Source organism: Egretta garzetta, unplaced genomic scaffold (assembly GCF_000687185.1).
Source record: "Egretta garzetta isolate BGI_Z169 unplaced genomic scaffold, ASM68718v1 scaffold333, whole genome shotgun sequence".
NCBI lineage: Eukaryota > Metazoa > Chordata > Aves > Pelecaniformes > Ardeidae > Egretta > Egretta garzetta.
In genome coordinates, this window is record NW_009259179.1 from 2,772,539 (window position 1) to 2,785,765 (window position 13,227).

The 13,227-nt window shown below is 46.7% G+C and overlaps 1 protein-coding gene across 1 annotated transcript in view; it reads right to left on the reverse strand.

Annotated features, from left to right (window-relative positions):
• FGF12 (fibroblast growth factor 12) overlaps positions 1-152 on the reverse strand; it is an 85,722-nt gene extending 85,570 nt beyond the window's left edge. The window contains exon 1 of the mRNA XM_009635625.2: positions 96-152. Coding sequence (XP_009633920.2) covers positions 96-152 — 57 coding nt within the window. The remainder of the gene's footprint in view (positions 1-95) is intronic.
• Positions 153-13,227: the final 13,075 nt, after the last annotated feature.

The following is a 13,227-nucleotide window of genomic DNA, read 5'->3' on the forward strand; positions in this document are numbered from 1 at the left end:
AAAATAATAATTATTAGATATATCAAACATGCAGCAAGTAGCAAGAGACCCAATTTGCTTGGCCCCCATTAAGCCCAGAGTAAATGTAGAAGTGCTCGGCAGATAAGACAGCTTTCTGCAATTCCTTTCATGCGTGGTTGTAAAATATTCATATATACATAGACATACAGGCAAATAAAATGGAGATCAGATGAGCAGGTAAAATGCAATACATCGTTGGTGCAGCAGAAAGTAACAGATTTATGGAACATCGCTTTGCTGAAAGTTACCTACCAAATGAAAGTCCTTAGACAGCTTATGTATTCTAAATATGCCACTTGTGCAGAAGAATATTTGCTAGCAGTGTTGCAAAGAATTTGCTTATTGTTTCTTATTCTGCCTGTGAAGCCAACTACCTTGCTTTCTGTATGGTTGATTCACTATCATGCAGTTCCAGTTTTATGCCAATGAAAATCTATTTAAATCAATGTTATTATAGTGGTGTAAAACCAAAGTAACTGAGTGCTGAATCAGGCTGCATGAATCCAACTGTGTGGGACTCAGGGAGCAAAATCCTGAAAGGAACAGATGCAAGACACCTCCAAAAAATGACCTCTGAAGCTTTTATGAGCACCTTAAAACACCTCTATTTTAAAATCCCGCATGTTCCTCCCTTCCAAAACACGTGCCACATACTCTGGTAGATAAGAACCACTCTCTGCATCTAGCAGGGTCCTTTCCCAGCCCCCGTACATCATGAGCCAGCCATGGACCAGCTAAGGGGCTTCCCTATTGCCTCTGCAAAATTTGATATCTGTGCTGAAGAGGAAAAGGAGAAAAAAAAAAAAAAGGCAGACAATTTGAATTCTCATGACAGAGGTCTGCAGTGTTACTACCTGTCTCCCTGCTGTCCAACCTATCAAACACAAATTAAACGCTCAAAAATAAATTCAATTTTAATCATGCGAGTCTTAAAATTTGTCACAGGCATTGCTTCTGGAAAGCAAGCTAGCTGGCTACACGTGAACAGACACACTAGCTGGATGGCAGAGATCTTCCTTGTGTGACGGTAGTTTGTAGTTTTATGTGACCACCCACCAAAAGTAAATAGGACCTAGTTATTGCTGGCTCAATAGACAGGAAAAAATCCAGTGTAGCATACCAAAATTTCATCAGCCTCCCATCTTCCATGCCTCTAGTGAGGCTGTTTAATAAGCCATAGTCATTATATAACTCCGGTCACGTTGCGTGTTAATTGTTTCCATTAGGAGCCCCCGTCTCTAATGATTTTGCACCGTGCTGTACAACTTCCATTTGAGGATGGCATCCTCAGCTTGTGCTTCTGCACAGGCAACCCCCCCCCCCCCCCCAACAATGCAGACAGGCTGCAGGTGCAAAGGATCTCAGCTTCGGCAACCCTTCCACCAGCCAGGGGACAGTCAGGTACTATTTCGTAGCTACAAAAGCCACTGAATAAACTGGTATCAGCTGATTTCTATGCTGCCTGAAAAAAAAAAAAAGTGATTTCATAGCAACCAAAGTGTTGTAGGCTGCAGGCAGGCTTTCTCCCAGCGAGACAACTCCAGGACAGTAAATAAGTATAATTGTACAGGCCATCTACTAAGAGCTAACATCAGTCAAGCCAGTTTGTCAAACTGAGACTTAGATTGAGCTAAGCGTTTTGCTTTCTTCTTACCAAAATGAAATATCCATTTTGTTGAAGGCAGAAGCTTGATTTAACTTGCTTTTCTAACAAGCACATCAAAGCCAGAGGAAGTGAAAAGCTGTTTTCTCAGGCACAGACAGATGACTGCACCACCCTCCCGAAGCCTGCCCCCCTCCTCCCTTTTACCTAATACCACAATAGTAAAGGCACTAATAGGCACTCTCCGATACAAGACTTACATTTGAGTCCCTGAATGGGTCTTAGCCTCGTTTTTACTCTCTGGTTAAATTTTAATGTTTAAGTACTTTGCACAAAATGGAAGAGCTCCCAGCAGGAGCAGAAGAGATGTAGAAGATGCTCCCACAGCCTGAGGCTTTCTGTGTGGTGGGGAAGGGGGGAGATCTTGTCTTGAATCACCTCAAGGATAAGAGGAGTAGAGATAAGTGGAGATAAAAAAACAACCCTGACCTTTTTCCCTTTCTTGGGAAGATTATTCAGCTACAGGGTAGAAGGCCCCTTCCTCCTTCTTCAGGGTGTAAACTATACTTCGACCACGCAAATTATTTTGGAAGGACATGAAAACCTCTCCCAATTGTACTAAATAGCCTATTGAGTGAAATATAGAGCAGATCTGCTCATCATTAGTAACTCCATGCCATTTTTAGAGTTTAGCCAAACACCACCTAAGATCCCAAGGTCCTCCTGCATCCATGCTATAGATGCAAGTGCTGTTCCACCAGAAGACTGAGTGTCACCATAGTAAAACATAGGGTAAAGCCCCAGCATCCCTTTTTGTTACTGATCTCACATAAACACATGGTCAGGTCCGATTCAAGCTTTAACAACTGCCCTCTTCATAATCCCAGGCTTTTCTGAGTCAATGCCTGCCTAGGGACAGGTTGGAGGAGAAATCTTATCTTACACATGCTTTTTTTTTTCCTGACCTGACCTGATTTTGCTGAAGTTTGAGGCTCATGCCCAAACTCAAAGTAAAACTCAAGGGGAGTGAAGCAGAGAGCCCTAAGCCACACACAAAACCACTGCGTTCCTCCTGGCCCTAACACAGTCTGACAGCAGCAGCGTTCCTGTCTCTCCACGCTGCACAGATCCTCTTCTGCAGGAGCATCACCCATTTAGGAAGCAGCACCAGCGAACAAATGCTTTTCCAGACACCAAAGGGTCAGAAAGCACTTTGAAAACATACAGACCTCTCCTTCCCTGGTTTCTGCCTTTCCTTGGGCCTCTTTCTGCTGGGGAGAAGCACTGGTGAGCAGCTGCACCTTTGGGTGCCTATCTGAACCAAATACAGAAGCAGCTCAGAGACGTGCACAGCCAGCACAGAGTTCTCTCTAACACAGAGCCCAGCCCAGGAGGGTTAGGGAGCTGTCTGGGCAATGGGTGATTTGTCTCACCTAGTACAGCCATCTCTACACCTGACCTGGGCTCCCTTTGCATCCCAAAAATCAACAGGCAAGCCAGGCCAGGTCCATAGGGTCCTGAAACCAGCTGCATCTTTCCACTGATTGCAGAGGGCCCAGCTTGAACACAATCAGCTACGCTGGCAGCAACAGGCAGCAGAAGAGCTGCTTCCTACCAGGGAACCGCCTTTCTCATGTCTGGGCATAAAGTGGGGTATTGGGATTTGTCATTCGTACAACAAACAATGTGGCTGGGAGGCCTACAGACAAAATTCTAGGTGAAGGCAGCTTTTAACAAGGAAAAAGATTTACCCATCTTTCTCCCCAAAGCTCACTACAGAGTTACTACCTGAAGAGGGAACCTTCTAATCAGAGGACAGGATTTTTCCTGCTAGCCCAGAGGCAAAACTCTGCGCGTGACTTTTAAGAGACTCCCTACCTTTGTCATATTTTAACATCGCTTCTTTCCATCTACAGAGCAGTTTCTATTTTTCCAGCATCGCTATGCCTTGTGCTGCAGCAGTCTTGCTGAAAACCTCAATTTGTAGGAAAATCTCAAAACCAGCAGGTCTCCTTGCCAATTAAGGATGGTGGGACATCCCAGTAAGTCACAACAGAAGGCAGAAGGACAATGAAATAAACTGAGAACTTTTCACAGTCTACAAAAAAAAAAGGAAGGGAAACACCCCTCTCAACAGGCAATATTCCCAGTGCTTATTGGGGGGTGGGGGGGGGTATTAAAACAAAACTCCACAGACCTTGATACTTTTATTTGCCTAAAGCTCCCTCAATGATACTGCTCCTGGCTATGATCAATAAGAGAAACAAACAAACCATAAAGAAAAAAGTGCAGTACAGATAAGCACAAAACCTGCCAGGAGCATTTTCTTTCTATAATTCACAGAATTCACCAGGAATCAAACTCAAACCTGCTCTCTAACCTCATTCCTCTACAGCAAGGGGCACTCGAATCCTCTGGCTTTTAAAGGGCCAATACTGCATAACGCACTTGGATAAACCTGTTCCTCCCACTCAGGCTCCTCTGTACACTCTTCTGTTTTGCTGTAGGAGCAGCTTTCCCTGCAGAAATTGAACTCAACTAATGTGGACAAGACTTCAGCACCAACTTAGCGTCTCCCTAAACATGAAGTCAAGTACTTCAGAACGGATTTAAGAAAGAAGTTATGACTGCCTTAATCCCAAAGTACCAACTAAACACAAGAGATTTCCACGCAGTACTATTCCCAGTGCAGACCCCATGCAATTAGGATTCTCATGTGATATGCAAAGGGATATTTTACTCTTATTCTATAAGCAACACTGTTATGCTTTAGGATGCATACTTTAAAGATCCTGTTCTGGCTATGTAGACAGAGCTGTTCAGGGCTGTGGGTGTTGGAGAAAGCTCAGCAGACCCTCTCCTTACACCAACCCAGTGAACTCAAATCCTTCAAATGTGGCACGCCCAGAAGATGCAGATCACCCCCACAAACATCCCCAATGGGCACAGTTGCAGCACAGAACAAACCCGTAAGAGTAGCAGGGAGCAAGAGCTAAGCCATAGCTCTGTTTCTGGTCTGCACCATCTGCCAGGCTGAGGGTTTTCCCTAGGGCAAAGACACAGCCCTCAGCTCATGAACCTTCTTAGAGCAGTTGTCTAGTGACCAGTTCACTGCACAACCCCTGAAGAGCATCCTGCTTGCTCCCTTCACAGGCCAAACTTAGTAGCTCTGTCTGCCCTGCTTTTAACTTTCTGAGCCCTTTGACACAACTGAGGCTAACCAAGTCATGATTTGATTGCTAATCTCCTTGTCTCTACTTAAATGGCAATGTGACGCTGCCATTATTCATTTCAGCTGTCCTGCTGCTGAGCCTTAAAGTCATCTCAGTTCACTGTCAGCTGCTGTGCTTCCTGCCTTATTGTATAGCTATACAGTGATTTTCACTCTCCTGGGGCTTGCCAAGGACCTCACACACCTGTAAGGGTGCTCATGCAGTATGTGTGTTTGTGATGTTTGGTCTCCAGGGACATGCTCCCAGAAGGCCAGGGAATCATGCCCAAATCGGCTACCCCACAGGCACATCCCTCACCCCCAAACCACAGGCATTGCTGAAGGTATTCACTGTGTGCTATGGGGAAAAGAGCAAGAGCTCTTGCAGAAATGCTTATCAGAAATATCACTGGCTCTTTAATGACCTTTTCTTTTAGTTCTTCTACTTAAGGTGAATACACAACTCACCTCATTGACTGGAAAATGGAGAACACGCAAGCAGGGTAACTCCCCTTAAGGCAGACAGGACCTATGAGGTTATGCCAACGCTGCATTTAGCAAAGACCCACTGGGGACACTAACTCTTGCTTATTCCCATTGGCAAAGCAGCAGCACAAACACGATCTGGCCACATACAGCAGCATAAACCTCACGGTGAGGAACCCTATACTCTATCAAGCGCCACAGGGTGGCTCAATCCAATCCAAACCCTGCACTCTGGAGGACCAAGGAATAGGGCACAACACTGATTTTCAGCTGAGATTCCATCATGGAAGGCGGTTTGCCACGGCCTCATTTCTTCCAATTCACAGAATACCTCTCATTACAGCAATATGATTACCAGTGGCTGCAGCAAGCCAGACCCCACTTTGCCTTGGGCTGGAAAATCTAGAGGAACTTAATAAGACCCCACTCACAACACCTTAGTCTGAACTCTCTGAGTTTGCCGTAGGGATCTCAGAGGGGCTGTTTTTCAATGATGTCTTGAAAAGATGAAGGGCTTAGTGACCTTTCAGGGATCTGAGCCACTGGCTCCAAGGATTTTTGCAACTCATAGCGATGCTCTGGTTGGCAAGCAGGCCTCCACCTGAGGTTGCTGGTGCAGAACTGCTTTTAAATCCACTCCAGAAGTTCCTGTGCTGGGTGCCAGCAGTACCCTCTGTTGGCTATGGCATAAATTCTGAAGCTCTCGGGGTTACTGTTCTCCACACAACAAGCTCTCAAACAGCAGAGGACTCCGCTAGCTCCTACGGCAAGCAGCCATTTCATGTTCAGCAATCTGCAGCGAGGTAGAAGGAAGGTACCTACTGCGTAATTTCAACAGGAGATTTGCCCGTTTGTTTGCTCTCTTTTTCTGCAGCAGGACACGCTCTGACTCAACGCCTCTGCCTGGTCTTAGCACAGCAGGGCTGTCAGAGATGCCAGCAGCAGGCTCCCAAAACAGCCCCTCTGGTACCTGCTAAGGACATTGGTCTGGCAAAGGGAGGAAGCATCTCCAGCCCTGATCTGAACCATGGCTGGGCATACTGCTGACTCTCTTCTGTGCCTGTGCAACAGTTTTGTTGAGGATGTGACTGCAAACACGGGACCTGTAATACATCTCAGGAGCATATTTCACCTAAATATTCTTTAAACATTTGTTTATTGCAATTAAGCATTTTAGCCAGGAATTTACACATTCCATTATTCTTATTTCCCCCCATTCAGGCTGTGGCTGTCATAATGGGAGGTTGATTTATGACTCGCCCAACCAGCACTCAAATCCTTAACACACTAAAACCAGCGTTCAAGTCAGAGCGTAAACTGCTCCTAATTTACTTAGATTAACTCCGCGTTTAAAGTGCCACCGCAGAAACTGCAGTTCCCCTCCCCTGCAAAGGATGGGTTCCAGAACACTCGATAAGCCAAATCCTGCAAACACATGCAGACAGAGAAGGGCACCAAAATCCCTCCTTCAGAAGTACAGTATTAATGAAGGCTTGTATTAACTCGGCACGAAAATGCATCAGTGAGCTCCATGCAGATTACTATGGTGACAGGCATCAGCACAGAACTCGGGGAGAAAGAGAAGATGAAAAGCTGAGGGAGAAAAATGTTGGGTTTTTTTCCCATCCAGGAGCTGCTAAGTTCTCCTGGGTGTTTGGAATTAAGATGAAGTAAGTGGCTGTCTCTAATTAAATGCATCACTGTCGGCCTAAGTTTAATAGCTCAGCTCACTACGATGATTCACTGAATCCACCCAAACTGGGAAGCTCAGGAATAACAGCACTTGCAGCTATGACAGGAGCTGCTGCCCTTGAAGACCAGGGATATGCTTCCCCCAGGCAAACACCTTGCCCTACTCTTCCAAGATGTGACCACGGTGGAGCGTGAGCCTTTAGCAGACACTGCACGTGGGTGTCTGTGACTGCACCTGCAGAGAGTCATGCACGAAGCAGGTCGAAGCCTCCTGAGCCACACGCAGCGATCCTGGAGGACACTTCAACAGTGTCACTCAGGTGCGGAGGTAGGAAATCCTGCTGCAAAGTGCTGAGCATTTTCAGCTCCCACAAGAGTCACTGAGTACAGAAAAGCACACAGGCAGAGGCAAGGAGGATGTTCCCCAGCCCCACAAAATGTTTTCCATGGTTTCTGTGGCTAAACTCGGCAAATTGTTCGGAGCAGGAGGACACGGTCTGCCTGGAGGAAGCCCACAAGCAGGGGCAATGCACCCTGTAGCATCCCCTGGAACAGGCAGAGAGAGGGCAAACAAATGCCTGTGCTGCAGAGCCAAAGGAGGCAAGGAGCATTGGTAGGTACTTGCATTTGGGCATCTCCTCAGGCTGCCTGCACGGAGGTCACATCACGGTGGGCAACGGCAGCTGCCCAAGCATCAGGAGGGGCTCCATAGCAAAGGCAGGCATCCAGCCCCACCTCGCAAAGCTGCCACAAACCCCTTCGGTTTAGATGCAGCCATTCAGCTTAACACATGGGCACATCACCCAGCCTGTGAGTAGGATGGAGAGATGTAAACAGACTGACTGACGTGAAGAAATTTATTCCCTATTTCTGTGACTCTGGGGGCACCAAACTGTTGATCCCAACTTCTTTCCCGATGATGCAGAATGAAGGCTATGCCCAGCACCAGTTCCATGTGATTACAGGGTTAGTGTCACCCTCCAGTTACAGGGAGGTGTAATTTTAGAGAAGAAAATTACTCTGGGACAATAGGGCTGCATAGCACACTCGTGTATTTACTCATCTCAAGTGCGAATCTCCACCCAGGGCTAATAACTACAGAGAGACAACTGGTGTTTCCAGGATGCATTACATGAAATAACAGGCTGTGCTGAGAGGGATAGCCTCTGCGTTTGAAGGACAAGCCTCTGAAAATGACATTTCCTTAACTCAGAGGGATGATGGGCTCAAGCCGATGACAGCACCCATCAAAGCAATCGCTTCCTGTCACTGTCAGTGAGTCACTAGAGCAGAATGGCACCTTGTAGGCAAAAAGAGCATCCAGAGAAGTGATTTCCTTTCCTCTGCTGATGCCTGCAAGGAAGAATAGTAATTAGTCCTCCAGCACTGAGCGTAGCTGCCTGCCTGCACCCATCTACCAAGGAGCAGACACGTGCAAAGCTCTGCACTACGCCTGCTTTGCTGTTACAAAGATGAGTCCCCCCAGGGCAGTCTATTTCTCACTTGTAGAGCAGGTGGAATAGATGTGGTTGCATGGCACTGGCATTATGCAGGCCCTCCCATATTAGCTTTACACAGATGTTAATACAAGTCCAAGGTAAGGGGCAGAGAAAGGAGTCGTATAAAGCACTGAAAAAGGGGCATGCAATCTGGAACCACTGCTACACGTCCCTCCCAGACCACCCTTTTCCTAGGAGCCTATGGATGTTAGGACTCAGAGAAGTCACCATGCAGCTCACTCGCTCTCCAAGGTCCTGACCCCATGTGACAGCCACCTAAGGTCCAAGCCTCAAGGACAAAGAGGTCCAAAGCCTTGGATGGGTTTTCCTAGATGAATGCCAAACTAATGTACATGACCCATGAGCTTCTCACTCTGAGCAGTCCCTGCACACAAGCGAAGGACGGACAGCTATCTCCAGGACTGCAGGGCCAAAAGACCACCGGAGGTGAAAGCAATGGGATGGCAAGTGGAAGAGGACTGATGGCCTAAATGCCACCAATTATTTTGGCACAGAATTGCTGACTACCTCTGGGTGAAATTTCCCAGCTCAATATTTTCATTGTCAAAAAACATTCAGAGTAAGAGCAGCTGAAGCTGTACACAAACTCCATCTCATTAACAAGAAGAAAAGGGAGATCTGAAAAGGGCAAAAGTTTTGATTTTTTCTTTTGAGACAATGTTTCATTTGGAAATTTAACAAAAAAAAAAGATGTTAAGAGAGTTGGAGATGAAAGCCAAAGTTTTATTTTAAGTAGAATGAAATATTGCATTGGATCTGAATCCCCTCCTCCCTACAACCTTCTTTTATTTGACCAGAGAACTAAAAAATCAATTCTTCATACAGCTACACTCCCGGGTTTCTCTTTGCCTCCCCCAGGATACGGTTTATGTTGCTCTGTTGATCCAGTACGTTTTACCAGCAGTCAAAATTTCAAAACATTTCCCTTTAAAGAGCAATCTTCTACACCTGTGTTGACTTGAGCTCTGATGAGGAGAAAACCAAAGCCTGACAGGAACAGAAAGCATAAAGGAGAGATGTAGGGCTGTTCCAGAATTATGCAGGGTGAGCTTTTTCAGGTAAAGGAATTAAAAAAAATGAGAAGTTTAATGGAAAGGAAGTTGTAGCTACAGCTCCTAAACTGTCATTTTCCAGCACAGTCAATGCCTTGGCTACTGAAGGTTACAGCATGCTCATAAGTATGGATAGCAGAGCATGCAAGATATATTATTTATTTTGAGGAACACCCTGCAATTATTCCTGACATCTTGTGTAATTAGCCAAAATTACAGCATATTCACCCAGAGCGAAACAGAGGATAGCATAAATATTATGTGTGAGCCCACAATCACAGAGCGCATTTCATTTGGGTGTGGACGTGACTCCGTGAACCAGCCGAGCATGTGCCCCTTCACGGGGGCTTCTCCCCGGCCTCACAGGCTGCACCAGCTCCTGAGCGGGTGTCCACATAGCAGAAACATCAGGAGTGAAATCCACCCCTTCCCCACGCCAGCACTGAGAGCTTGAGTGCTGCACAAAGATTTTGCAAACAGGTACCCTTGCCCTGCAGAGCTTTTGGGTTGAGGGTTGACTGAGCCCAAAGCTCACACCAGCAAAGAAGGGGCCACAGCTCTGCTGTCCCCAAGGGAGGTGGGAAGGCAGGCTCTGAGGATGACGGCTGCAGGTGCCGCTTGCTGGGCTTTGCTGCCTGGAGCTGGCAGAAGGGACAAATGGAAAACCAGCTCTGCCCTCTTCCCCATGCCTGCAGCACCTCTCACCGTACAAATGGGGATAGAGGGGGAGAGGGTTTCCTATGGGGCCATGTGTCACCCAGATGTGCCCTAAAGAGCTGTTTGATGGGTCAGAAATTCTGGGCAATCTTGTGCAAGTGCTATGTTGTTTGCACAGTTAGAAAGGCTGTGTTTTGTTTTGTTGACTCCAATGTGCAACATAAAACTAATTCACTGTGAATTAAGCAGATTTCTTTCTGGTTTCCTACAAAGATTTGGTTTGGATACTAGGAAATTCTTTCTACCTAGAATTTGTTCCATGGGGAGATGTAAAAAGCAGGTTAAAAAACATCTGTCTGGGGAATGTACATCTGGTATCAGTGCAGGGCTGCAGTTGGAATACTCAACCTTGGGGGTCCCTTCAGCCTTGCTTCTAGGAGAACACAACTTGGTGACATTATCACACCTCTGCACCCCAAATTTGCTGAAGGGGTCCACAACAGAGTGCCCAGCTCTCCTCACCTTGAAGTGCCCCAGGCAAGGCACCAGATCACTAATAGTCCTCACATGAGCAGAGCAGACGCCATCCCTGCTGTTCACGCCTGCCACGGCGCTGTGATTTGTGCTATTCTCAGATGCTAAATCTCTCTGCTTCCCCCCCATCAATCTAACAGGCCTGAAATACTGCAGAAACGCCAAGAAGTCCCTCACACAAACAAAACACGCTACAGAAACAACTACATCATTCTTCCACCCAGCCTCGCACGCCTAGAAAAGTAAATTCATTAAAATAGAAAAAGGACAGAACATGCTATCAACAAGAACTGAGCAGAAATTAATTGCTCAAGAAGCTATTGGTCTTGGGGAGGGTACATGGTCCTACCAACACCAGCTCACAGAAGAGCCCTGGGTAATCACTGGACGGCAACTCAGGGTAAAATTTGGGTCCCAGTGCCAGTCTGCAAGCATTCAGTAACACCAGGCATTAACGTCCCCTTTTGCTAGTCTTCCTCATGCACTCCTTCAGCATTTTTCCAAAGGGATGAGAGGTGTGAGACTTCTTTATTTAATGAGCCTGTGATATGGAAAAACTAAAGCTTGAATCAGTCAGGTTGCATTATAAGAATTTTTTTGCTTATTGCACAAATGCAGCTTATGCCTTCCCATAGCAGTTTGCAAGCATTTTTTAACCCAAAATTATGATGTTACTAAATTTTGACAAATCTTACACAACACCCAAATGCATAAAGAAAATGTGCTGCTTGTGCCACTCTGGTCTGAAACAACATTACACTTCCAAGAGCAGGATTGTGCTAAAAATGGCAAAAACCTGCCATGTGACTCAAAGTTCTTTCCTCTTTCCATTTACTTTGTGAAAATAGACCTTTTTTTTCACCTGCAGAATGATTTTAATTTTCCATCGGAGCCAGAGGTTTCCTTCAGCCTAATGAAAACACTCACAGTGTGAGAAAGCCATCATCTGCCCCATTCCATCTAAAGCTCGGTTTTAAATAAGGATGGTGTTTCATGGTTCGCATCTCGATACAAACACCTTGCTCTCAACGTCGGGCTGCCCCAAGGACTCCAGCAAGACAGGCAGATTCACCGGCCACCCCGCTGCCGCCTTGGGAGAGAGCTGTGAACAGTGAGCTCCCTCCCCAGGGATGCATGTGCTCAGGATGACACAGTGCAGATGGAGCGAAAACAGAAAATCTGCGTCTCCAACAGGTCTCCGAACACAGCTCCTGCTCCTCCAGCTGCCCAGGAGCCACTCGCTGCCCGAGGGCTCGGGGCGAAGGAGCTCTCAAACTTTGCCTGACGGTTTCTAATCATCCAGGAGCCGCTATCAGGTTCTAGCTCTAAAACCTAAAATGTATTTAATGGAAAGTAGGGCTGTGTTTTTGAAGAAACAGGAAAACAGTAGAAGAAATGTTTAGGGAAGTGGAGAAGGTAGGAGTGGCACAGAAGGAAATGCATTAAAAGCCCAAACAAATGTTTATAAATGTTTAAATAATGACACTGTATGTTAGCCAGCAGCCAGACCCTGTACTGAAGAGCAGGAACCCAAGCTATGAAAAGCCAGCAGAGCAGAGCACTGGTGGTTACACCGCATGCTTTGCCAGCCCTTCAGCCACCGTCACAGAAAGAGCCCACAGAGCTCGATGTGGGTCACCAGAGGATGCCCGCACCAACGGCTGCAGATCGGTAACTGAGGCGGAGGGTGCAGGCAGCCAGCAGTTCAGACCTGGATCCAGTTACAGGAGCTCTGCCAGGGAAAGGACCGGCTCGGGAGCTGGTGGATGGTCCAAGCCCCTCGCCTGCCAATGTGTGATCCCTCCCCTGCAGCCCAGTGGCTCCCAAGCTCCCAGGGAGCATTCTTCAGCAACTGCTGTGTGCTTCCCAACCCCTGGAAGCCAAAACCACTGGGTCTTCTTGCTAATTTCTCCCTGTTTTTCTATGTTCTGGAAGCCTGGCTTCACTTGCATCAGTCCCGTACTGCTTGACCTTTTGCAAACAGTTTTGCTTTGGGGAATGAAGGGAATGTATTTATTTGGCAGTTCAGGCAATATGGGTGGCAACTGCTAAGTAAAGAAACTACCTGTGCAGCCAGCAAGGGGAGGGGGCTGCAAACCGTGCTGTTCTAGATAAATATCAATTAAGTGAGCATGTTCTATTAACTCCAAGACCTGGCTCTTTTCTTCCTTCATTTCAACCCAAAATGCTTCAGTATTTCAAGAAAGGAACATTTCAAGAGTTTTTTTATCTTTATCATGACCACAATCAGCTTTCAGTCGGGAAAGAGGAACAAGTAACAGAATTACATTGCCTCTCTGTGGATATTTTGCCAGTTCACAGCATGTAGCCATCCACTGGATGTTACACATCCCCTTAACAGAGCACACTGCTGGAGGGAGAGCGAGACAGGAGTGCCACGGGCAGAGAGTTCTGCACAGCACGCTCCACGGATGCTGCTGCGTGATGAGG